The 25,640-nt window shown below is 35.9% G+C and overlaps 1 protein-coding gene across 2 annotated transcripts in view; it reads right to left on the minus strand.

Annotated features, from left to right (window-relative positions):
* The window catches only part of LOC115450724 (T-box transcription factor TBX20), a 33,225-nt gene extending 17,619 nt beyond the window's left edge, over positions 1–15,606 (minus strand). For both annotated transcript variants that reach the window (XM_030178808.2, XM_030178807.2), the window contains exons 1-2: positions 14,994–15,606; positions 11,573–11,858 (exon numbers count right to left, since the gene is read on the minus strand). In XM_030178808.2, the coding sequence (XP_030034668.1) occupies positions 11,573–11,858; positions 14,994–15,240 (533 nt within the window). In that variant the 5' untranslated portion in view covers positions 15,241–15,606. The remainder of the gene's footprint in view (positions 1–11,572; positions 11,859–14,993) is intronic.
* Between the last annotated feature and the right edge of the window lie 10,034 nt (positions 15,607–25,640).

A 25,640-nucleotide genomic window follows, 5' to 3' on the forward strand; every position in this document is an offset into this window, starting at 1 on the left:
AATTCAGTACGGTGGCCATTAGTGCACAGCAGATGTTGCGTGTAAGTATTTATTAGCGGTAACATAATTAGTGAATTTAAACAAATATTACTTATGCGTACAATTTTAATTGCAGCGTAGTGAGGTAATGACACAGTGCGACCAACAACTATTGTATGGCGCGGGCCGCGCGGCGCGCTCTCACCGGAAACATTTGCTTGTTGCCCTTTATAATCAACTATATTATAACATAATCATTGATTGACAATATTTGGCTTGGTTCCATCTATAATATAATCAAAACAACATTTGTGGGCTAGGTGGCCTTAGGTCGAACAATATTTAAGGTGTGACCGTGACGAAAACTGATCCTCAACCAAACTTACAAATACAAGGTACTTCATTAATTAATTATTATATAGAGTACGTTACAAGGTTTAGGTTATATCACCATAGACTCCCAAAATTTATGAGTTTATTCGAAAATTTTCCTTTCCGCACAGGATGGTGATAAATGCTAAAGAAAGAAAATACTACCGTATTCTAGACACATTAATAATAATTTCAGAGGTTTCATTTACTTTGTGTGTCATACATAAATAAATATTTACAAATATGACAATATAATCAATTAACGCGCTCAATATTGTCGAAATAAGCGAGGAACTCATTAACATTCCTGTTGTTTGTCTGCGGCGAAATGTTTGGGATGTGCAGAGGCGGCTCGTACGGCAACTCCGTGTGTAGAATTCAGCGTGGAATGTGTCACTAGCTGGCGACAACGTGCGCCTACGCACTTACACCGTAATGAAGGAAGCAACGCAAACGAACATTTTTACTCACACATTGTTTATTGTCATTCAGTTCAATATACTGGCGTGACTCGGTACTAGATTTACTAAGAAATAATTCAAAAACACTATTTACAATGCTAAAGATAAAATAGTTTAATCTTGAAACATTCAGGAAATTTACAATGAAATATAAAACTCGTTTGTGTCTAATAACTTATCACTACAAAAAATATTAGTTTGAAAGTAATATTTTATTTAAACATGCATACAATCATCTTTAAATGTTTAGCCTGGTGATTCTTTTTGATGTGTTATTTACAACTACGATCGTTATATACTAGCTGGTATCTTAAAGTTTGACTTCAAATTGGTAATGTACATTTTTGTGTTAGGTTATTATCCCGAAAATAATTATATATAAGATCTCCTATTATTTTGATTTATGTTATGTATGACGCTACATATTTTCTATAACATTAACGATTAAAATGAAGCCTATACGAGTTGCTGCATACGATTATCGAGTTTTAAACGTCAAAATGTATAAATTCTTGAGGATAACAAATTTAAATTATTAAGACTGAAAACTGCTCGTAATTCACCAAGCGTTAATCGGTTCATGTATTTTTTACGTCATAAAGCTTCTTCCGATCAATTGTCACGTTTATTATAAATATATACAATAGTTTAAAGGCCAGAAAGTGGAGGCGGTGTTCGCAATCTGAGAGTACCACGGCGGCACGGCTGGGTCGCCAGCTCAAAATTCCGACATCTCGTTTTGTTCCTATTGTTTGCGAAGTTTGCGCAGCTAATGGTGTCACATTGCAAACCAAACGATGTCAGAACACGCTCATACTTTTATTGTTTATAACTCTTATTACTTTATTTCGCGATCGAGACGTAAAACTTTTTGTAAACGTTTTACTGGGAGGTGATAGATGTGGCCATAAAATATTTCGTCATCATAAACCCAGCAGCTAGTACGGTACTACTGAAATAGTTTACAAGTAAAATTATTCAGTAATTGGTCAACATATACCATAATGGTATTGTTTTCAGAATACTTTAAAAATACAAACGAATAAATTTATAATTTCGAACACGTTCAAAAAACTCTAACGCTGAATGCTAAATCAGATCAAACATGAATCTATACGCGGAGTAGAACGCAGTGGCTGGAATTATTCCTTGCAAATCCGCCGCTAATTCCCGCAAAGCCCACAATTTGGAATCACGTTCATGCACACCGTAGCTACATAGGTAGAGCTATATGGCTCTCACACCTGTGTGCTTTCCTTCGCAAAATACGCCGAAGACTTGGAGAGTTTCGCAAGTCGACACCGAAATTGGGAAGTTTCGCGACAATATTGCGAAAACTGTCTCTTGTGCCTCTCTCCCTGCATTCTACTTATTGTACATAATACTATTAACGTATATATGTACTTGTTACGTGTGGTGAACTTGTAACTTTGTATTGGTGTTGCTTAATTTAAGATAAATACTTTTGATTATGAATATATGGCTTGTGAGCATTATTAATAAGTTATACTTTAGGCCTCTGTTGCTGAAATTGTATATATAATCCATTTTATCATGTAAGTTCATATATCATCAAACAATTAGTGATTTTTTAAACGCAATGTGAAGGATCATAATTATAATGTTAGCTAACACCCGTAATTACTGTTTTATCAATGTTAAATCCCTGACAGCGATATTTAATTTATATGTTAGCACATCGTCAGTGTGGTTACATCTAATTTAACTTTGCCAAAAAAATTAAGCGAAATTGTTCACTAGCTTACAAATATTAAGCGTAAATTACAGCCTACATTTTTGACCGTTTAAACCGTTTAATAAACTTATTAATTCCCGCTGACTGGCAAATTCCATTGTCTAATCATTGATCTTCGATTATTTCATTGTCCTGCGTAGACACGAATATATGTTTATGGTTTAGGAGATTTAAATCCTAAAGCAAGCTTTTTCATAAAGATACGCCCTCATTTATACGTAGGCAGACAATAAAATGCATATCCATCACTATAGGTATTATCGCTTACGATCCCAGACGAGACAGAACGATAACTGATTGGAGTTATTCTTGCCCCGTGGACACAATACATAGTGAACGCAATGTGGGGGCATGGTTTGCATTTCCATAGTGGCGGCTATCGCGATGCTTTCTATGTGATTGTGTGCCTACCTACTTATTAGTATAGTATATTCATGCTATTGTGTATACGTTCTAAGTAATTAAAATTGTATTACATACTGATTACATTATAATTGTAATAGTTTGTTTTGGGACCTAGCTTCAATTTTTAAAATTCGTATAAACTTATACCGTCTTACCAGTGATAATTACTTATGGAATACAGGCTTATAAAATATGCTACTTTAGTTATTATGAGTTAAACACGACAACTCAAACATAATAGACAATAAAACCTAAGAAACTTTGTAATAAAATGCAATTAAAAGTTTATCTATCATGTTATTTTAAAGCAACTAACTGAAGCTCAACGACATATTGTATAGCTTTATGACTTTTTAATATTCTAGATGTGTATTTATAGAATATAAACTATAAAATATTATTGTTATAATGTCTATATTTTTTCTTTAAAAATATAAATATAAAGTAAGTTAGTTGTGGATGCGTCTATAAAATTGCCTATAAAACACTAACGTCGCTTTTAGTAAGAAATCAATATAAAAATTGTATTTATCTTCCCGGCAACATGGTTGGAGAATACGATAGCTCACACATGCATCATATGGATGCTACTTGGGTGAACTGGTCTACGCAGACCATTATTATAGTCAACACGAATGTGGTTTCCTCTCTCTACTCTACATTACATTTTAATGGATATTCTCTAAATCCATAAATTTTAACGGTCAGTACAAATTTAAAAAATAATCGTGTAAAATTACATATAACTAAAAACTAGTACTTGCTATTTGTTATTAATTAATAGTTTAACAAAAATCTGATCGAGTAGATACAATTCCTAACATACTTCTTCAGACGCCAATAAAACTGCTGCACTGCCATTCTCGAAGCAAATTTAACTTTAGCTACCTATGTCAACGTCTGGCCGGGACGTGCCCTATGTCTGCGGCTGCTAATGTCGTCAGCTCTGGGGGGCGGGCGGGGGACCCGAGTAGGGTGGGAGGGGGGCTCACGTACTGACTGTTAAAACGTTACATGTCAACGGGGCGCGGGCGAGGTCTCGTCTCTTGTAATCGCTACAGAGATACTTTGATAATGTCGTGACCTATATGATGGGTTGTTAGGGTCAAACTAGTTAGCTGAAAGCTGTAGAGATAGTGCTTCTTGTATCTTGCTCGTTTATTTCTACGATTTGATGCTCTTAGACTCGTGGTTATTTACGGAAAGTGACTCGCTATGTTTTAATGTTTTGTCTCACAAAATTTTCAGACAAATAGGCGTTATTTGTATAACATGACAAATGTAATCTGTACTTACAACTATACCTATAATAATATTGATGTATTAATAATTCTGTATTAACCGAAAACAATTATGCGAAATATTCATCAGTTTATTTCTATTTTTGGTAACACTTTCATGGTTCTTCTAGTATTGAATGTGTTATTATTATGAACTTTAAGCTCCTTTTCCGTTCAATGCTTATAAATAAATAAACATCAATCGGTATCTAATTAATGGAAAAAATATTAGACGCCCGTTAATACTTTATACCTTAACTTTTTATTATAAATAAAAAGTCTCTAACGAGTAATAAAAATACCCATTAACAGCAAGCTTACATATTTTTATATAATGCCCTATGTTACTAGGTTATAAATTAAAAATGACCTTTAGTTGCAATACATTATAAGACTAAACTCACATTGAAACATTGTAAAAAGCAGATGACAAGTTCAGTAGATTTAACAAATGTTATACTACTTTATAGTTTTTGAATCGAATAAATAAACGTGATATGCCACATAAATTAACTTCTCTCGTACAATCTTATAATTTGCAAAAACGTTAGCAAATTATATAAAACATTAGCAATTCATTTGTATCCTATAGGTGGTCTGTATTCAAGCATGTGTAATAAATAGTCATTCATTATAATTCTACATACATTCGCCTGTACGCCTAGCCGCCGGATGTCAACGCAGAAGGGCGGAGGGCCGCCATACATAAATATTTTCCGCGTACTTACTCCCATAAATTAGTTTTCGCAAACGTTTTATGAATACTGGAGAAACAAGCCACCGGCTTCGCTTCCACGTTAGCTGGTTGGCTTATATACAAAAATATGCAGTTCATAACATATCAAATTTGTTTATTACAGTTTTCATAACATGTACCATTAAAATTTGTTTAATATAAACCATAATGTAGTTAAAAGTTATCTTAAAGTAAAACAACTTCAAAAACACAAATTTCATTTGGATTTAATTATCTACAAGCTTGGGCGCTTCTATGTAGGGTTAAGTATTATTTATGTACGTAAATAAATGAAGGCGGAACGTACCAGGGTGTTTAATATCTATTTATTATATTTAATCGTCCTGTAATTGATAGGCTACCCCTTTTCGTACAATACAATCCGAATGACAATAACGCGGCAATGTTGTTAGCCACACAAAACAGCCATCAAGATAATAAGCACCTTCAGTCAACAACCAACACGTCTCGGCGAAAATTCCAAATTACACCTTACAAAGTTTCCCAGCCGTTTATCTGAACAAAAAAGTTGTTCGACAATCACCTATCATTACGGGAAGCGTCGACCTAACGCGCACACTAAGGGTGGCACCGGAAGAAAACGACAAAAATTAAAAGTTTCCACCAAACAAACAACAGCTGTCATATTAAACCGTCAAAGTAAAGATTACAAATGAAATATTCACGGTGAAAGCGGGGTTCAGCCCGTGGTTATGTAAATAAGTGGCTACGAAAATGTACATAATTAGTTTACACGTTTTCTCAAGCGCCTGCCACCCTAGGGCCCGAAGCCCGCGGCATATTGCCCCCGACGCCGCGCGGCGCGCTAGAGGGCGGCGCGGCGCGGTGTGGCACAGCGAGGCGCGAGGCGCGAGGGCGAGATTAGCCCGCGATACACTCGCTAAGGGTACATTTACATGAATCATACATCTATTACACGCGTATTCAAATAGGCTGCATGTGTTCACTTCACATAACCTAGATAACAACAGATAGGGTTGAGCACCTGAATTATTAAAATACACTTCTAACAGTACAACGCTATCTTGTTTGCTTTATATATCATGCAGGACACTTTTAAAAAAAATCAAAATTTTTACATACCATGTTATTTGTACATGTACTATCTATATAATATTAAATAAAGTGTTCAATAGTTCATTTCTCTAATAAATTACACTTCATCATTAAATGATGTGTTGAGAAAGTTATTACGCATGCAGGTATTTTTTTAACGAAGTGATTCACCGCGCGACAGAGGACATGTGTCTCGCGACATTGTCCCCAGTGAGTAGCGAGTCACTTCTTTAGCTAGAACCAGGATCGCTTAATTCTTTCGTCGTTTTCAACTCCATCAAATATCGCTTATTCCGTTTGCATACATTTGGAGTGAGCCCCGACCCGCGCCGCACACCGACGCGCAGAGACGGCGTCTTTCACGAATAAAATTAGTGTCGGCAACGTGACACCAACTGAATTTAAGCTTAATAAGATATTTATAAAGAAATTTCCGATTCAGTGGCAAAGTTCAAAATTTGACTCCGACTCCGCAAAGAGTTCGGTGGCATTTTCAATTTAAACTTGGTACAAGTTAAATAATGTGCGAGAGCGGACTAACTCGATTCATTTAAGGTTTTAGTAAAATTAGCTTTTGAATTCCAATGACACTGAAATATCCACGGCATCGCTTACTTTCAAGTTTAAGCTGTATTAAAATTTCATTAATCCAGCTTCTTCAATAAAACATTTTGAGACGTGTATCTATGTATATACCTATTTATTTAATCTGTTGAAGTATATAATTTACTTTTAAATCGTTTAGCAAATTGTTAATGAACAATGGCAACTATTCAACCCCCAAATCCACTTATACGAGGTGGATCTAATTCTAAATATTATAATATGTAAGGTGTATAGGAACTTACAAAAATATTTGCACTCATATGTGGACGATAAATCGCGTTTATTTGCATTTTACCCATACATTAATTTTGCTCTCGGATGTTAATCTTCAAGATTTTGCCAGAGATTCAAACCCTTATATTTATAGTTTTAACAAAATCTGCATAAATTGAGCTATCATTGTCTGGTTGCAGAGTCCAGCAGCAATAAAAAGAGTGGCAATGGTTGTGGCGGCACGTGTGCATTTCTCGAGTTGTGCCCACCTCGATTCTAATGTGCGATATAAATCAGAGCTAACGCGCCTTCCCTACGTCCCTGTGCCCCTGCGTCCCTGCGCGCCACTGGCTCCCAGCGCCTCGCACCCACCTAGCCGCCGATAAAATTCCAAATTGTTTTCTCGCCCCCGGTGGGCGCCGCCCTCGGTTCGCTCTTAAACGCCGTTTCAAGTTGCACTTGTGAATCGCACTTTTTACTGTTCTTCAAATTGGCGTTGCGAATTGCTTTCCGACTTTGCTCATTTCGTATCCCGCTTTTATAGCTATACTTCGACAGTGTCACCAAAAAATTGTGATCATTTTTTTTTATATAGCGAACTATCAGAGCGAATAGGCGGAGGCGACACGCTGGCATTGGTAAATGCGAGCCAATTAGAAGATTAAGCGTTGACAATTACGGTGTCGGATCGCGATCGTATATCAACAATTATCGCGCGAGTGCGACAAATGGCGAACTGGCCTCGTGCACGTGTAAGCGCGGTGTGCGCCCACTGCACCGCGCGCCGAACACGCTCCGCCCTTGGACAGGCTAGCGTGCACCACGGAGTGCACACTGCATATACTACTTTATTACGTATTATTTCTTACTCCTACATATATCGCATGACAATCATTTTGGCTTACTTACTAACCAGGATTAATTGAATTACCGATTCCCTTTATTATTTACGTATGTGCTATGTGAAAATGCGTATTGATTTTATAAAACAACAACATGATCCTTAAACTTATGTTCCCCTAAGCCCTAACTCTTAAAAACATACTTTAAGTTACTACGTTTTCCAATGCTGCAATGAAAAGTTATAGTAGTATTTATTTTTTTCTTCGTGTCGGATAAGCGTATCCATTCTGACAATTCTCTTTTCGTAGATCAATCGTACACGGAATGCATATGTACGCACAAGAGAAATCATAATATTGCGCAATAAATTATAGTAAACGTAGTAAATTAAACGTAGCATGACGAATATTTTAGTACATCTACTACAATTTCAGGAAAACCATAAATAGTTATAGTTAAATCTCAATTATCTGTAAATACTCAGATTTTTTTTTACATTAAATATCTGTTATATTTGCAAATCATATAATATTAAGGAAAAGAAAAGCGTTGGAAAAATAAACTACCTATTTAATCACAATATAAAACAGTTAAAACAATTACAAAATCTAAAATGCAATAAAACTTGATTTTCATCGATGTCATAGATTTTCTTTATTTTTTATCTGCCTATTGTTCCGAGCTGGCTCTGAATACTCGCTAGTGGCTATAGTATACGTGGACTTGATTTACGATAGGTGGGATGTTGGTGAGATGTAAATCAAAGAGGCTGCGGTGTGCCAACTCCGCGCTCCAACGATTAAAGTGTTGGCAACGAGATCCGCCGAAAACATCTTCACCACGCCTCGTTCCGATCGACGATACATTCTATTATGAAAACATGTTAATTTAAATCTGTTCACGATTTGCAACATGCCTGTTTGTAGATCATAGCGTTCCAGCTATTTTATGATATACCGTCGACAATTAACCTTTGTATTATATTTGATTTTACAAAGAATGTTTCACAAATGTTTTGATCTGTGATAAATGTCGCATCCTCAGAGCATTTGTCACAATTTAACGCAAAATACACGCTTAATTTTTATAAATTCGAGTAGAATGTTCAGTATCGTCATACATTTTTGGTACCGATATATTGCTTAGCTACTTTATAGTCTAAACATCTTGTACGTGTTATGACTTCTTGGCATTAAGAATTATCTGCATATTTTTTATTGTCAAATCATAAAAGAATATTCGATTGTTTATACAATTAATTATTTCTAAAGCCCATATGTAAATATAGAGTCACATGGCCGCCAAATATCATAATATTTGCAGACCGGATGAAAAATGTGCCCCCGGTGAATAAACCAAAGAGGCGCACACAACAAAGAGACAAGTTTTAAAATGGAGCTTACCGTGTTAGCTTCGCGCGCGATTAGCATCGCAACTAGCGGAGGACAGACAGACATATTTACATTATTCTATTACGGCTGTCATGATAATCTGCTGGGGGTGAGTGCAGCTAATGTGCCGGAGTTTTGAATCATTCAATTCACGTCTCTTATTTATATTTTACAGACATCTATGTTGTTGGGATAATGCTTATTGGTAGGTATCAAGAATATTGTTCAGGGCAATTACGTTGTCTGCAATACTTGTAATAGTATTAAAAATATTAACTTTTAAAGGCAACGTACAATTTCAAGAAGCTCCGTCCACACAGAGAGCAAATACGGGCGCACCTGAGCGTCCTAATCCGCTTCACATCCTCGGGACGATATTACCAGACAATTCGGTCAATCTCTGTGGGGCAATTCAATTACAGTGAAAGATCCCTCATAAGCGAATCGTTTTTCCGAGTCATTAATTTTTTCGAACGACACGGGCCCCGCGTGATACGGCGGGGTGGGTCCAGGCGCGCGGCTATCTCGCGAGATAATGCTGATTTATGCGGGCGGGCGACGGTCGCGATTCGTCGCGCATCGTCGCCGCGACACGCGAATGTCGCGCGGTCGCATCGTCGCTCACGTCAGTTTGTTTAGCCATCAGCCCCCGTCGGCCGCCCCGCGCCCCGTGCCTACATTTGTGACGGTTAGTTGGCGAGATTTATGCTAATCGACAGGGCCGAGTCGGATAAGACCGCGTGACGGTGTGTAGCAAATTGTCTCCCATTGCGACTTCCCAAAGCTCTTTGTGACATTCGCTATCGTATTTAATCTTTTATTACCTCGACATGACCGTACCGAATACGTCTATGACATGTCGTGGGAGACACAGATAGCTAATTGCTATTTGTACGAGTAGATATGATATTGAATTAATTATTGTTACATTTTGTAAATCAATTGTGTGTAGCATCAAATCTTATAAAATAAGTATCGTTCGTATATTATATTTAAATCATAAGCAATTTTGATAAATTGTGGGCATTAATATAACTAGGCAAGGTAGACCTTTCGTGCTTGTTAGTTAAGCTCAATAGTGTTGCCATTGCCAACAATTCTTCCAACAAACATACTTTATTATTGAGTTCATTATTTTCGTACCTAACTTCGAAGGCTTGCCAAATTAGGAAATGGAACGTACCCATATCGATTTTTCATAATTTACGACGTGAGCTTGAAAAACTGGATGGCGCGACCGTCGTTAACTCGAGAACATTATAAAGAATAAATAAGTGAAGTATTAATACAGCTTTATAGTCCGTGAAAGCGGCTTCATTGTTTTGTACATTATACGCGGCCTTTGTTCGCATTTCTTTATTCGGACCCAGAGTACTTAGCATTACATAAATTTAACAGCTAAATTGTAACCTGCGTGCGTTTAAATGCACTAATTATGCATTCTGAAATGTACTTTAAATAATAAATATTCACGAAATTACGTACGATCAAAGTTACAAGTTCTAACGTTTGAAAAAATATAAATAGCAAACTCTTATTGCACTAAAATAAAATTTTAACTCAAGTGCACAAACCGATTGAAGCATTGTCTGAGCAAGCAAACGTTATCAAAATATTAGGTTTGCGAATTTGTTACGATCGGTCGGGTGTCGCGCTTTGATTTACGTCGCCGTCGATAAGCGAGCGCTGTGACGCTACACTTTACAACTAGCTGACTAGCCTTCGATAACATTTTATACGATTGATAGCTAATGGATAATGCTTCTAATAAGAATAAGAGGAAAAGAGAAAGTCAATTGAAAGTTATAATTTAGTAATAGCACTGCATTATATATTTTCTAGATATGCAGGGCGATGTTGTAGTATCAACTGACGTACAGATTCGAACTAATACATGGAATTGGATCAGCTCATAGCTCCTATTATGACTTTATATTTGATTTTTTACTAAATACTTTCCGATTCAACTCGAAATGATTGACGATTTCGTAAATGGTTTAAATTCGAAATTCGAAATTGTAAACACGGCAATCGCGCGGGGGGCACGTTGCCCGGCCGTGGTCCGGCTGGCAGGCGGCATGCAGCAGCGGTGGTCAATTGCCCATTGTTCGACATCGCGGCGCGACCGACACGCCTCGCGCCGCTGCCCTCCACTGTGCCACCTACCTTATCGTCTCTGAAACGCGCCGTCGATATTGCCTTGATCTCGTTAACCAACAAACGCGATACCATTACCTACCACGGCGTTTCTAATTTTTCCATAATGTTTGGGAGAGTTTTGAATTTTTCGTTTCTGTATGTGGTTAATGTCCTTATTAATGAGTAAGTATTTAATCAACTCCTAATGTTTGTGTCTTTCAATTAACGAGCTCTATAGTTGAATCCTAGATTGAGACCGAAGAAAGTACTTTGATTGAATTTTTCACTTTAAATTAAAGTAAATCAAATCTCACCTTCCAGTCTTGGTAATGATCATCTCAGTGCCGAGCTCATTAAACTTGTCCCAGAGCTCCTTGGTCTCTAGATGGCACTGTATATGCCTCATCTCCTCGCTGGACCACCGCTCGACCAGCTGAGGGTTCCGTGGCGGGGGAGACAGGGCCCGGGAGCCACTCGCCGCGCCGCTCGCCGAGCCCGCCTCTGACGTGGAAGATACGTCTACTGGGGAGTCTCGCTCGAACTCCGCGAGCGGCGGTGACGGGGATCCTGATGCTGATGCCGTCGCATCCACGAATTTCTCTGTAAGAGATGATGTTCTGATGTAACTTTTATTATTACTCGAGCAAATTACATCATCAGCAAGTTCACATAGAATATTTGTTCAATATAATAATGTTGTCGTAAAACATAGTATAAATGATCAGTAGGTATTACTAGTTAGTTTTTAGATATCTGAAATTTTATAAAAATGTTTTTGTTTTAATAATTTCATAATAAAAAGTTTAATTTATGTTCGTATAAAAGTATTAATAACTTGCTGTAAAGATTTCAGTTACTTTCTGGCCAGGTATAATTTTCTTCCTCTGGTATCATTATATTCCTTTAGCATTTAGTGGTAACTTTATTCTAATTCATCTGTAATTCCAATATCACTTTGCTCGACCCGGGTATACCCGGGTCGAGCAAAGTGATATTGGATTTTTCTTTTCAGTATCAGCCCGAAGGCGATATGCTCGCCTCTAGTTGTAGGACACATTTGGTGAAAACTAGGCTGTTTGGTTACATCTCCATCTACTCCTTCCTGGATAAAAGCGTGATATGACGGTCTCTATAATATGAGTGTCTGTCGTATAAAATATAAATATTATTTATGTTATAATATTTAAATTTTAATATAACGTACTAAATACTTTATCTTACAAATTGAATTTTGATGCTGTATTTTACTATCAAATATTTATTTATTATGGAGAGAAGCTTTCAGATGATTTGTATAACACATTTTTTTACTTACACCTACGCATCATTAAATAAAAGATATTGGATAAAAAAAACAATGTATCTTTAAATTTTAATCAAAAAAATGTCTAACGATTTCTTATGTTTATGCGAATGTTAGACATTAAAATTAAACTATTTTTCGGATTTTATTGCGGTTTTTATATTTAAATTTATAACAAGCCTAATAAGATCCGAAAAATAGTTTAAAAAATGTCTACCTGGGAATAAATTCTAGAAGAACTAGACAAGCACATCGCACTCTACGAAAAAGCATGCACCAATGGCATGTTTATTATTTAATCTATACATAATATAATTTACATGGCCTTATTCCATAGTACATTCGTAGATACGCCATACGCCAAATATCTTATTATTTTTTTTTACTTTTATAAAATATCTTTATATACATACTTCTTTTGGTTTATGGTATTGTCACCCTCACTAATCTTACATTACTTAACGATTTTTTTTTATATCTTAAAAATAAATAACTACCTAATATAATATTCCCATCCTGTATAAAAACTTCAAACTAAAGAATGGAGCGATCAAAGTAAGTAACAATTACATCATTAGTAAAAGTAATCATCGAATAGAATCGTTACGAAATAGTTTTGATTTTTTTATGTAATTTGTAATATGTGTATTTTGATGTAAAATAGTGTGTAGACTATAAATAAAGTTTTCTTGTTAAAGTTTTAATGTACACTCAAAATAAATGCGTAGCTAATAAAATTGCCTATTTAAATCAAGAACGTCGTGTTGAACATTTATAACGACATATTTACAACAGTTTTACCAATAAAAGTGAATAAAATTACAGTTATTATATTTTAATGTCAACAACTCTTTTTACGTTAACCCAAAAAGAGTGAAAGCACTTTTAGTTCTGTAAGTACTGCTCCAACAAAAATTGCTCCTTTCTATATATTTTATTTACAATACATATGATAATGTAACCTTACTAATGAGTTACATTCCTATTCGAAAAAAAGTTTTGGCCAAGTATTTATTTCATTAGCTTATCTTCAACCTTAGCAATTTTGTCAATTGGTTAATCTTAATTTTTATTATATGAATGTTTTACGTTTGTTAAATAAGTACAATATTCTATATGAGGAAGTTGGTTATGAAATTATATAACAATTATGAAAATTTTATTGTTTCGAAAGTTCGTAAAATTGTTTTTTCGTCGTATTGTATGTACGTACTAGTCACATTCTATAATACTTTATATTTGATTAAAATTGCTAATAATAAAATTAAGTTAAACTACTATATTTTTTATTTAGAATTGGAAATAGAAACTCTTTGTTTTCCATAGTTTTTCTTGTTAACTACCTACTTATATGATTTTATGTTAAAATAGACATAAAAATCGCTGCTGAACAGACAATATGTATATTATTTTGTCGATTGATAATTTCCTTTTTCAGACAAGGCAATAATTGAACGTAGGTATTATTGTAAGTATTATTTTTAGTACATGCATTGCCCACAATATTATAGAGCAGCTAATATACTTGTCATTTACATACATATTTTATATGATTAAAAATTCTCAACTTTATTGCTTTATAAAAAAATATAGTGTCTTCTAGGAATCATAGCGAATAATGTTTAATGTTTTAAATTGACATTAAACAAAATGTCTATAGTAGAATAATTGTACCAAGCAGATATTTTAATAAAAATTATCCCTTTTCTATTTGCAGCGTATATAGGCTGAGTACAGGGTAGGTTCGATTCCTAAGTTAGTCAAAATATTTTATTGAGTTTTCTAACTCAATATTCTCAGGTTTTGGTCCCAGTGAGGTATTTAGCATTAGGTCGGTAGTAGTAAAAATTAGGTCAACTCATTTGTGTAATACTCTTGTAAGAGTGTCCACTAGGATGATGGAAGGAAGAAGAGTTTAATTATTAATAAGTGATATAATCAAGTTGTATGTACTAATAGGTAACGTCTTACTACTCTACTATTTTTACACAATTTTCACCGCCATACCATTCCCTTAAAACGAGTTTTTATAAGAACTAGTGGTTACCTATTGGTCGAAAATCGACTGCAATTTATAAATTATATTTTTCTGCACACCTTGTGTCTATGAACTTTAACTATGCCAAATCTCACACTCCTCAGTGCCCGCAATGTGCTTCAAAATGGGTACAATATTTATTTTTTTTTACGTATTAATATATAGATACATCTTTGTAATGAGTAAGTACTTGTCAACAAAGTTTTATTAACTTTAACAAAACTTGCTCTTATACATATATAAATGTTATTTTTGAATTCAGATAATATTATACTTATTACATTTTACTCTACAGTTACTTTTAATGATAATAACTACCTACAGTAGACTTGCTACTAATTAATAATTTTACATTTTATTTTGGTAAAAGTTAGGAAAATCTAAAAAAACTCACCTAAAGGGGTTAAAGTATCCTCTCTAGGATCCCTGTGTCTTCGTCGTTCCCTTCTCTCCTGCCTGTCTCTGGCCATGATGGCGGCTATGGAGAAGTCAGTGGCACAGGGGCGCGCGGAGCAGTCCTCGTCCATCGCGGGCCCTTGGCGCGGCCGCTCGCGCGCCTCGCCCTGCAGCAGCATCAAGTTGATCGCCTCCGAGCCCAGCGCGCCAGGTGTCCACACGCCGTCACCGCTTGAACATCCCATCGGCCCAGGGCATAATCTTTGCAACTTAAATAACAACTTATTCTCCTTTTACCAAAGACGTTCGCACTTTGTTTTATCAGATTCCTCTGATCTTCAACTTTTCGTTGAGTCGTGTTAATAAACTTTTTATTGTTAAAGTGATATTCGCAACTTAGTTTTCTTAAATTTATGGAAAACTAAAGAAATCACAGTCAAATTAAGGGAACAGCAGCACAAACATGACGATACGAGTATTAGAGAGTATTCGGCATGTGTTTGGTATATCGGTGACCGTTCGCAAGTTTCGAAGTGTGACTGAAAACTTTTTACGCGCGCCGTGAGTGCGGTGAGCGGACCGGTGCGGCGGCGGCGGTGCGACTCGCGCGATGTCGGCTCGACTGAGGCGGCGGCGCGCGAGGCGGCGCGAGGCGGCCCGAGGCGGCGCGTCGCAGGGGAGGGCCTGCATCGCCGCCCTACGCCACCACACTCGGGCCACGCACACACGACCGCTTTTTTATTACTTCTTTCTTATTAAGTCCATCCCGCTCGCGCCGCGCTCGCCGCTCGCGGCCGTCCCTCTCGCCGAGCGAGTTTTTCTCCGCGCGATAACTATTGAAATTCGCTAAACGGCTCACCGCGGCGCGGAAAAGGCCCTCTCGTTAAACGGTGAGCTGATCGTATCGAGGTATTTATTCGCATTACTCGCTGCGCCGATGCTCGCCGACACTATTTATGCACTCTGAAAGCTCGGCGCCGGCGACGCCGCTGCGAGTGCCGCCGAACCAATTACTGCATGGGAGGGTTCGTGGTCAGCCTATTAACTATAAACAAATAAGTTTACTTTGATACTTAAGGGGGTAATTTACATAGGTTATATTTGCACAGAGTAATATTTATTGTGTAACAATATCGAAATAAATATTTTTAACAATACATTTGTAGCGAATTGAAATTTAAAGTCATGTCATAGTAATTAAATACACAGGAACAATTAAGCGGCGAGCTAATCAACGCGGTGAGATTGCCTCACGTTTATGGCGTTAGATCAAATTTGCGGAAAATTAAACAGAGCCAGAGTTTGCTTAGCTTGTATTTATAATAATTTAGTAAGTGCGAGGAGCTCAAACTAACCATGTCGTTATGCAATAAAGCTTATCGATGGTAAGCGGTAATGGCGGCACAAATGGCTGGTTTTATGCGTATTGTGACGAATTGCATTAATTATTTCGTCGATTTCTATCGAAGTTGAGTTTACGTCAATATTGAATTAAGATTTCATGCTGATTCGTTAATTACTGTCCACATCGTTTGCAATGGTCTAAAGAAAAAATTTCATATTGTAGGATATTAGGAAGGAAAATACTTTTTTCTTAATATAATTTAATGAGGATTTGTGTTGCAAATGAGTATTGATTTATCATTAAATAATAGGTAATATGTTTAGTGAGTAAATATTTGTTTTGTGTTTTTACAAATATTACTTGATTTTTTACAGAATCCTATTTGGAAAACCTGAAAGTACTGCAATGTTACCTAAATATGTAATTTTTCATACATTTTTTAAACAAAAAACCTGATTTAAACATTTTAAAATATAAAATAACTCTCTGACATTTTATACTTGCACCACACATATCTCGATTATAAATTCTGTGTACTATCATTGTCATATTTAGTTATTACAACGCGAATGGACACTTTCATGGGCCGATATTAAAATTGCAACCTTTTAAGTTGTCACGGGACGCGTCCATTTGGTTTTTGCAAATCAACGGCCGAGTTGTGTTTAAAATTTAAAAGTAGAGACTCGTGTGAACGCACTTACTGTGTCCAACTACGGAGGGAATAACGCCCTTGTAGGCGGGACGTCGGAGAAACGAACGGATTTAGACTTTATTTGTAACGTGGTACAGTTTAAATTTGCTGTGTGTTTATGGATGCACTGAATGCAAGTCCATGTGGGAGTGAGGTAATTCTTGCTTAGCCTCATCAATGTACGCAAACAATGATTCTTTTTCGATGGGTTTCGTTATTATTGGTCCGTTGTAAATTAAAACTTATTTGGTAAATTTTTTAACAAATGAAAAATCTTTACTCAAAATTTTAATGTGACTTACAAGACAAAAGTATTTTTAAAGAAATAATAAAAATATCTTTAACGATTAGGTAGAATAAAGTAGTACACACAGTATGAAAACATTCAAAAGCTCTATGACAGAAAAACAATCTAACCAAGAATACAAAAATAAATCCAGCACAGGTATAAAAATAATTTTAATCATTATTCTGTAGCTTAAAAAGAACAATATATTAAATTATAACTCAGTTTATGCAATTTTCAAATTAAATAAAAGTTATACAGCTCTCAGAATCAGAAACTAATATAAACAAAATCTCAATATTGTTATCTAATCCATTAGATAGGTGGGTGCTGCCGCAGCTGTGCGCCGCTTTCACTGGCACAATAAAATTTTAGCACTAGTATGTTATTGAAACAACTAAATCACTGCGTACGAACAGACCGAAGACTTTACAGATTCCGACTATATTATATATACAATGTTTATATTTAATATAGCGTGCATTCCAGCTATTTGGGTGCCAAAGAGATTACATACTTTAAAAAAAAAATGTATTCTATTTTTTTTAAATTCATACAGGGACTTCTTGCCTAATTTTTACTCATCATATATTTAATAAAACTGTGTAATTTTTCATACAAAATCATCAGTTTACGATGACGAAGAATGCAGTTCAAAACCATGGACAACTAATTCTAAGTTTTGGCTATGTTTATGGGTGTGACGTTTATTATCAACAGTTTGCATGACCACTCGCTCGTCTCGTCATTAAATCGTATTAAAAAAATAAAACAAAGACAATCCCATTTACCAATCTAAAAACCCTTGGCTTTACACAATTTTTACTATAAAAAATGTATTACAGGTAGCCTTATGGTACTGTATAATTTTGGTACTTGCCGCATTAATTTTACCAATTAATACCAACAAACTATTGCTGATGTTAATAAGATATCAATAAAAATTTAATAAGAACCTAAACCCTCTCTTTAAATACATTTTTTTTAAAAAAGGAAACCCAAAATGAAAGCTGTTTCTTAAAAAAGGAAACCAAGTTTCGACGTTCGAGTCAAACTACCAGAAAATGTTACTTTTTTAAATAAACTTATAGCGAGGTAAGCGACAATCTCCAGGAACGATCTTAGTTTGAAATTCATATTGAACTTCTCCATCAATTCATACGACCGAGTTACACTAACCCTTATGAAATATAGGACACGTGGAAAACCATGGTTTCTATTTGCTGTAAAATAGCCCTGGCCGCCATGTTTGTTAGTGCCGGTGACGGAAAAGAAAAAAAATCCGATGTGGGACGTGTGACCACTGCCTCGGCCGTGAAATAGACCCGATCCATCTTCTTCGTGACGTTCTTTTTGGGATGTAGCACCCGGGATATGCGGGTGCTACACACGGAAACCTGGCCAATGCTCGTTAATTATATTACGGCTTAGATAAGATTAATTGGCTATAACAAACAAAAGTTTAATATCGAATTATATTCTTTTTTGGACTAATGGGTGTTAAAAATGTAGTAAAAGTTATATAAACATTGTAATTTTTTGATGTGGCACAAAAATTGTTTCATGTTATTTAAATTGATATCTTAACTGAGCGTATGTTTGAATATTACGTAGTTACTTCAACATGAGAATATCTAAATTCAGGTGAATAAAAATATTATAATCACGTAATGATTTCTTATGTTTACGCGAATGTTAGACATTGAAATGCGGGGGGGACCCCCCGTGACCATGAAGGCTGCAAAGTCTTCGAAACGTCGGGAGAAAATAATAATATAAAAAACCGCGATAAAATCCGTTTAAATAGTTTTTAGTTTATAATCACGTGTCTTGATCGAAATTAAAATATTTTATGAGCCCCGGGGTCAAGGACGTAGATATTTCAAAGGCGTCAATACTATGCGTTTTCCTCGTTTTATAAAGAAAAAATAATACCAGCTTTATACACTGCCCACTGCTGAGCACGGGATCCTTTTTACTGGATGCAATTTCTTCAGACACACAGCAACGCAAGCACACTTTTGTTTGTTTTCACTACTAAAACTACATGCATTTAAAAAGAAATTGGTTACACACTAGTATATAAATGACCTGAAAATTCCCACTACGCATACAAAACTAATTCCATAAAACAAGGTGACATACACGGTTGTCTCCATGAACAGAAAGCACGGGCGCGACACGACGTGGCAACCAGCTACCGGTGTTGCGACGGCGACAAAACGTCGCTGCGGCAGTGTCTCTATGTCACATGAATAAATTAGGAAGGTCCGAACTTAATTAATGTCCTACACACCACTTTACCACTTTTATCGTGATTAAGAGGTTTTGGGTGCGTATAAATACCTCAATGGTACTCGACAATGGGCTGTTTATTGTTCAATCTTAGGATTGTTTTTCTTAAAAGTAATGTAGCGAGAAATAAATAATATATACCGTAGCCGAGGCAAATATGAAGAAAAAACACTTTTGTAAGAATGTAGATATAGGAAAAAAATTAATTTATTTTACTCATTTTAAATGTTTTGTGTTTGTAATAGAAACAATTTCGATATACCTGTGCAAAATAACATAACATAAAAAAGGAACATTCACAATATTTACACGTGTGTTTTTATTAGTAATTTAAGTAAGGCTTACATAGTGTAAGAATACGCCATAAGTAAATCTTTAGTATTCAATGAAAGGTATGTAAAATATCCATTAGGACGGCATAGTTTATAGAAAACCTAACTACCCTTTAGTTGAGAGAGCTAGCAAAAAGATTAAAATACAATTTTTCTACGCTTACATGACGGTGTGAACCTGGACGCAAATCTACATGCATTTTCCGTATGTCCGTAATGTTAAATCCATGTCATTAATACAATTAGACCGCCTTAAAATCTTAGTTTTTATCAATATCTAATAATTAATCAGAATAGCTCACAACTTAGCTCGGTTAAATATTGTTATCCACGATTATAACAGCTTTATGTTCTGAAAAGTTCTCTACTTTAAAATCAAATTGGCGTTAAAAAAGCTTCAGCAGTTGTTATCACCTCGGATAGAGCCTGAAAAATAAAGACACATGTTTAGGTATTATAAACAAAGACGGAAGATGAAAGTGTTTTTATTTTTTATATAACAGGTAAACATTTTAATTCAAAGACGTAATCTACGCTCTATTTAACTAATATAGATATAAACGAATACACAATATTCTTACATATCCGGATCCTGTGTTAGATACTTCCTAAATATGTTTCAGAACATGACTACAAAATTATACTTGTTTGATTAAAATGAGAACTAACCTATCTATCTGTACTAAAATTATGAGAAACCATCCATCCACAACCTACAACGTATTCACAAGACACGAAAGACACAGTCTGTCGCCTGTCTGAATACAATCGAGTGACAATACAGTCTCAACTTGCACGAGTCCGAGGATCTCCCGCGGGACGCGCTAAATCGTATTGGTTTCTCTACCGCTCTGTTTATTTATTCCCATTCTTTTAAATCCAACCGAAGCTCCACGGTAGCTGACTTGTATAATCCGTTTGTGAAAATACAGATTTAAAATGCCAATTGTCTTTGAATTGGACGATAAATTTATCGTAATATATTGTTCGTTGATTTGTTTGGGATATCAGTCCGTTTTATTCAGTTTATCTTGTGATATAGCGATAGTTTTATATATTATATTATAGGAGTCAACACGCACCTGCGTGTTGACTCCTATAGCATGAAATACATAATAATACTTAATAATAATACTTTACTGAAGCAGACAGGTGTCTGCTTCATTGACATTTCAAAGTGAAAATCAACCCGTTAACTCACAGTGTACACAGCTTTAGGTGTCACTAGACTACTAGGTATTCAATTTGTAATATTTTTGTTAATGATCAGTTTAAAGGGAAAATTCTCTCTCAAATATGCAATTAGTAGCATGGTTAATATTATGGCATCAGGTAAATATGCCTTACAAAACAATTAAACTGAATGGTAGTGGAAAGTAAGCTAATTACACGGCCGTTTAAGTAGGCAAGAGTAGTGGGAATTAAAAAAGTAATTGCTATGTAGGGCAGTATTGAACGGAGTTACGCAGTTTTAAATTAACCCGGCACAATGTGACATTTGGATATTTTAAGCAAGAAACAAAAAAAATCTCTACTCGGCATATACCTATAGATAACTTTTCTGAATTATAATGAGTAAGATTCCAAGGTTTGGAATCATACCAGCTTTTTTTTTTGGTTTCGCGGAGAAAGTACCTTATTACTACCGCCCAGCCTTCGCGGGGAGCGACTGAGCGGTTATGCTGGGGTAACCGTGCCTTACGGCCCGGTGTTGAGCCGCCCGGATTTGATGGTGACCTTCGAGCGACCGCCGGGCCGAGTCCCTAACCATATGTACAACTTAACCTACGCACGGCCTACCAGCTAAAACTCCGCGGTGGCCTCGTCGGCGCATTTGGGACGGTTGCGGGCTTCCTCTGACGTTGTAGTGTCTAAGTCTACGACCGCAGCCGTCCCTGCGCGGTGCCGCCTTGCGGCCCCTCTCCTGTGGGGGGGGGGGCTCAGAAGCCGCCGCGCACTGAAGGACGCCTTCAGCGTCTACGGCAGTATGAGGCCAACAACACACTGCCGTCCATCCCGGGGGTCAACCGAAAAATGTGCAAAATGCACAAAAATGCACTAGGACGGACAGCCCCCTGCTGCCCGCCGACGACCCCCTTCGTGGCCCCTATTAGTCGCCTCTTACGATAGGCAGGGGATACCGTGGTGGAATTCTCCAAACGCCCCCATTCCACAGGGCGGAGGAATCATACCAGCTGCGGGCTGCCAGGCTCCATCTCTCCTCAACGCATTGTTAGTTAAAAATATAATCTGGTATCTGAATGAATAGCATTCATCTAACAAACTTTAAAAATAAATCGACTCTAAAACCATTACAATCCAAAAATAATTAAACATAATACTTACACGTGTTAATACGAAATTATTAAACCACGAGAAAAATCATCTTCTTTCCAATTCGTATTTTTATGGTTTTATGCACATGTCTGTTGCCTATTTCAATTACTAACTAATCCGATTAAATATACGAATAAATATTCAATTAAAATAGGATTGTAAAGATTTTTAGAGTATTTTTTTTTGTTTTTAAACTTTTCGAATTAAATGCAATGCAAAAAGAATAATTCCCATCCTATTTTATTGTGAGAATTTTCCTGCTGCATCTTTGAAGTTCAAGGTCCAACGCCATTTTTTTATTGTGTTGGTGTGTTGAAGCTATACTGAGCCCAACACAAAAAGAATCATCAAAATTTTATTTAATTTTCGGAAGTTTCCCTTTGTATCTGCGAAGTTCATAGTCCTACACCAATGAAATTAAAATGAAACAATTTCGAGGCAGTACGAAATCGAATGCATATATAGGGCATCAGTGGTCCAATACCAGATAAACCACAAACTCCACACATAAATTTATTTAAATCAAACAATGGGGTAAAGAATTATCGCTGAGCAAACATTAAGAAATGTGTTAAATAAATAAACCACCTATACACTTGTTTAAAAATAGTACAATTAATTTCAAGCTCCTTGTGGTACCATTTTTCCAGATTGCTATACCATTGTGATCACTATTATCAACTTATTAGTACTCCACCTCTCACTTACAAACTATTATCGTAACAGCTTATCAACTGTTGCTCGGTTTCACAATTTGTTGAAGCAATTATTATGGAAATATTTATCAGTTAACAATTTAATGAAAGCAACTGCTACGGAAATATGTGACAAGGAAATACTAAAAGTTTGTCACAGCCATTTTGTGTCATGTGTCTGCAACAAGTTGACAGCGTCTACGCAGCAGCTGATGGCACTAATTTCTATTTTAAAAGATTAAATATAGGGTAAAGTTACGTATGAATGGAACTAAGAAGGCAATGTTACTAATTGGCAACAAATTAACCGATTCATTATAAACACCTTGCTGATCATATAAAGACTTTATTGTTTATTCACAATGTAACATCCAGTAATAATAAGCAAGTCTATACAATTAAGCAATATTCCTTATAAACGGCGATAAACATACTTCTATTTCATTAAGGACTTCATTGATAATGGGTTTATTTATTGTATACATTTGTTACAGTTACGTAATATATTACTCTCATGTAAATGTCAATGAACATAGCAAAAGAATACACCATATTGTAAATATAATTACAAACATATGCATACTTTATTGAAGAGGTTAAACCTCAATTTAAAAACGGCATCAGCCACCGGACTAATGAAATATTCAGATAATAAAATAAGGACGATAATATAACACAATCTCATACAGTCATAATGTGCAAACGCCAAGCTCTCCGCGTTTGGCTGACAGTGTTCCAAGCTCAGAGCAACGTGGTGGTTTTACTGACAGCGATATAATTTAATTGTACACAATATTTATAATCCGAATATTATTACCATAACATATTCTTCACAAATATTTAATTTCATAAGAACTATGACTTTATACATATTGGTATATTTTTAATATACTAAAAAGTCCCTCTCTTTTCTAATAATAGATGGCTAGAACCGAACGAGTTACTTACTTGATGGATAGTAAACATTTTCTGCCGTGTTTAAACAATATTACAGTTTAAACAACAGTAAGTTTTATTCCCTAATTATATTAATAATAATAATTGTACAATGACATATCACTACGTTACTACAACCTATCTTCTAGAAGTAATATCATAATTTTGTGTGTGAATCTTTTTTTATTTATTGGAGTGATAAATTTGAAATAATAGAATATCAGGCTAACGATACACCTTTTTCATATTTTATTTACTTTATATAATATCCAACGTTCCCGCTAAGATTAGCACCACACCCGAAGGCAGCGAGGCAAAGCGAGGCGCGAGCTTGCTTTATCTGAGCTGGCTCTACGCGAAACAATATATTTATTGGACAGTAGCGCGCGACGCCGCGACCGGCCCGATCCACGGGATCATCTATTCACTACACACTTATGTTGCTACCACCACAATGCTATACAGTTGGAGCTAACAAAAATGTTGTGTGTGCTGACACTGGATTTAAATTTTTTAAAACGTACTATGATTATTTATTACTCTCGAAAAAAAGGCATATCCTCAAACGTATTTAGATATCCATTTTTTAAATTACCTAACTTAATATAAAAATCAAGGTACCATGGTATCAAGGTAAATGTACCTAAATAAATTTACTGAATTTAATGGTGTTAATACAGACAAAAATAACGAGTGGAGTGGTGACAGATAGTGCTTTTTAATTAAACGGTATTTAAAAAAATATATATCAAAATTAAGTGGAAATACAAGATTCAAGAAGTTAAAAATATGAAGCATATCGGTGGCAGGGAGTAGCTGTGTGGCGCGTTGCGGCGGTCGGCGAGGCGCAGGCCGTCCCTCATCTGTGTAAGGTCACAGTTTGCAGTGTCCGCCGCCTCGTACTGCTCTTATTTTACAATACTCTGCCAGTTTTTCCAAGATTAAGCAAAACTGCGCAAACTGCTGGCATCAACCACGAATCTTACCTATGCATCGTTTTAGTTACAAATAAATTTGGAAACAAGAAAAACAAAGGAAACCTATTACGTACAAATAAACCGGAGGGACATCTCAATCACGATTCTATTTGTTCAGGAACTGGTCTCCGGAGAGGCGAACAAGATTGATCGTGGTGTCAACACGAATTTGCATCCGTTGTTTGTCTCCGCGGAGCCTTGGCGGAAAAAACACCGCAATCACATCGGGTTCGGTGCACCGAGCGGCTCGCATCAGTTATTCGCCGGTGCGGCTGGCTAACACGATTATCTGTCGTTTCGAACGAGACGCTCTTTTTTCCGTTCCCTTGTTTTCCAACTTCACGTCTGCTCCGTGTTTTTTCTGAATAGGAAATGGGATATGTCAGACGAAAAATTGACAAAAATATGACCGACTCTCGCGGAAAATAGTGGCTTTCGCGATAGGATCTGTCGGATCCCATGTTTGTACAACATTCCATTTTACATCGGTTTCTTATTTGCCGTGTCTTTGTTTTGCTTTCAAAAGAAAATATATTACTTAGATAATTATATTCGCTATTATTAGCAATTTTACATATACGATATTTTTAAAATACTTCTGAACCTATATTATATAAAATATTTCAGTACAATGTCATAACATATGCACGCATGCAGCTCTTCTTATCTTATGTCATCTCATTAACAGTGGAAATGACATTCTTACAAAAACCACAACAAAAACCGAGCCACGAGATGACAGACGGGA

Source organism: Manduca sexta, chromosome 23 (assembly GCF_014839805.1).
Source record: "Manduca sexta isolate Smith_Timp_Sample1 chromosome 23, JHU_Msex_v1.0, whole genome shotgun sequence".
Lineage (NCBI taxonomy): Eukaryota > Metazoa > Arthropoda > Insecta > Lepidoptera > Sphingidae > Manduca > Manduca sexta.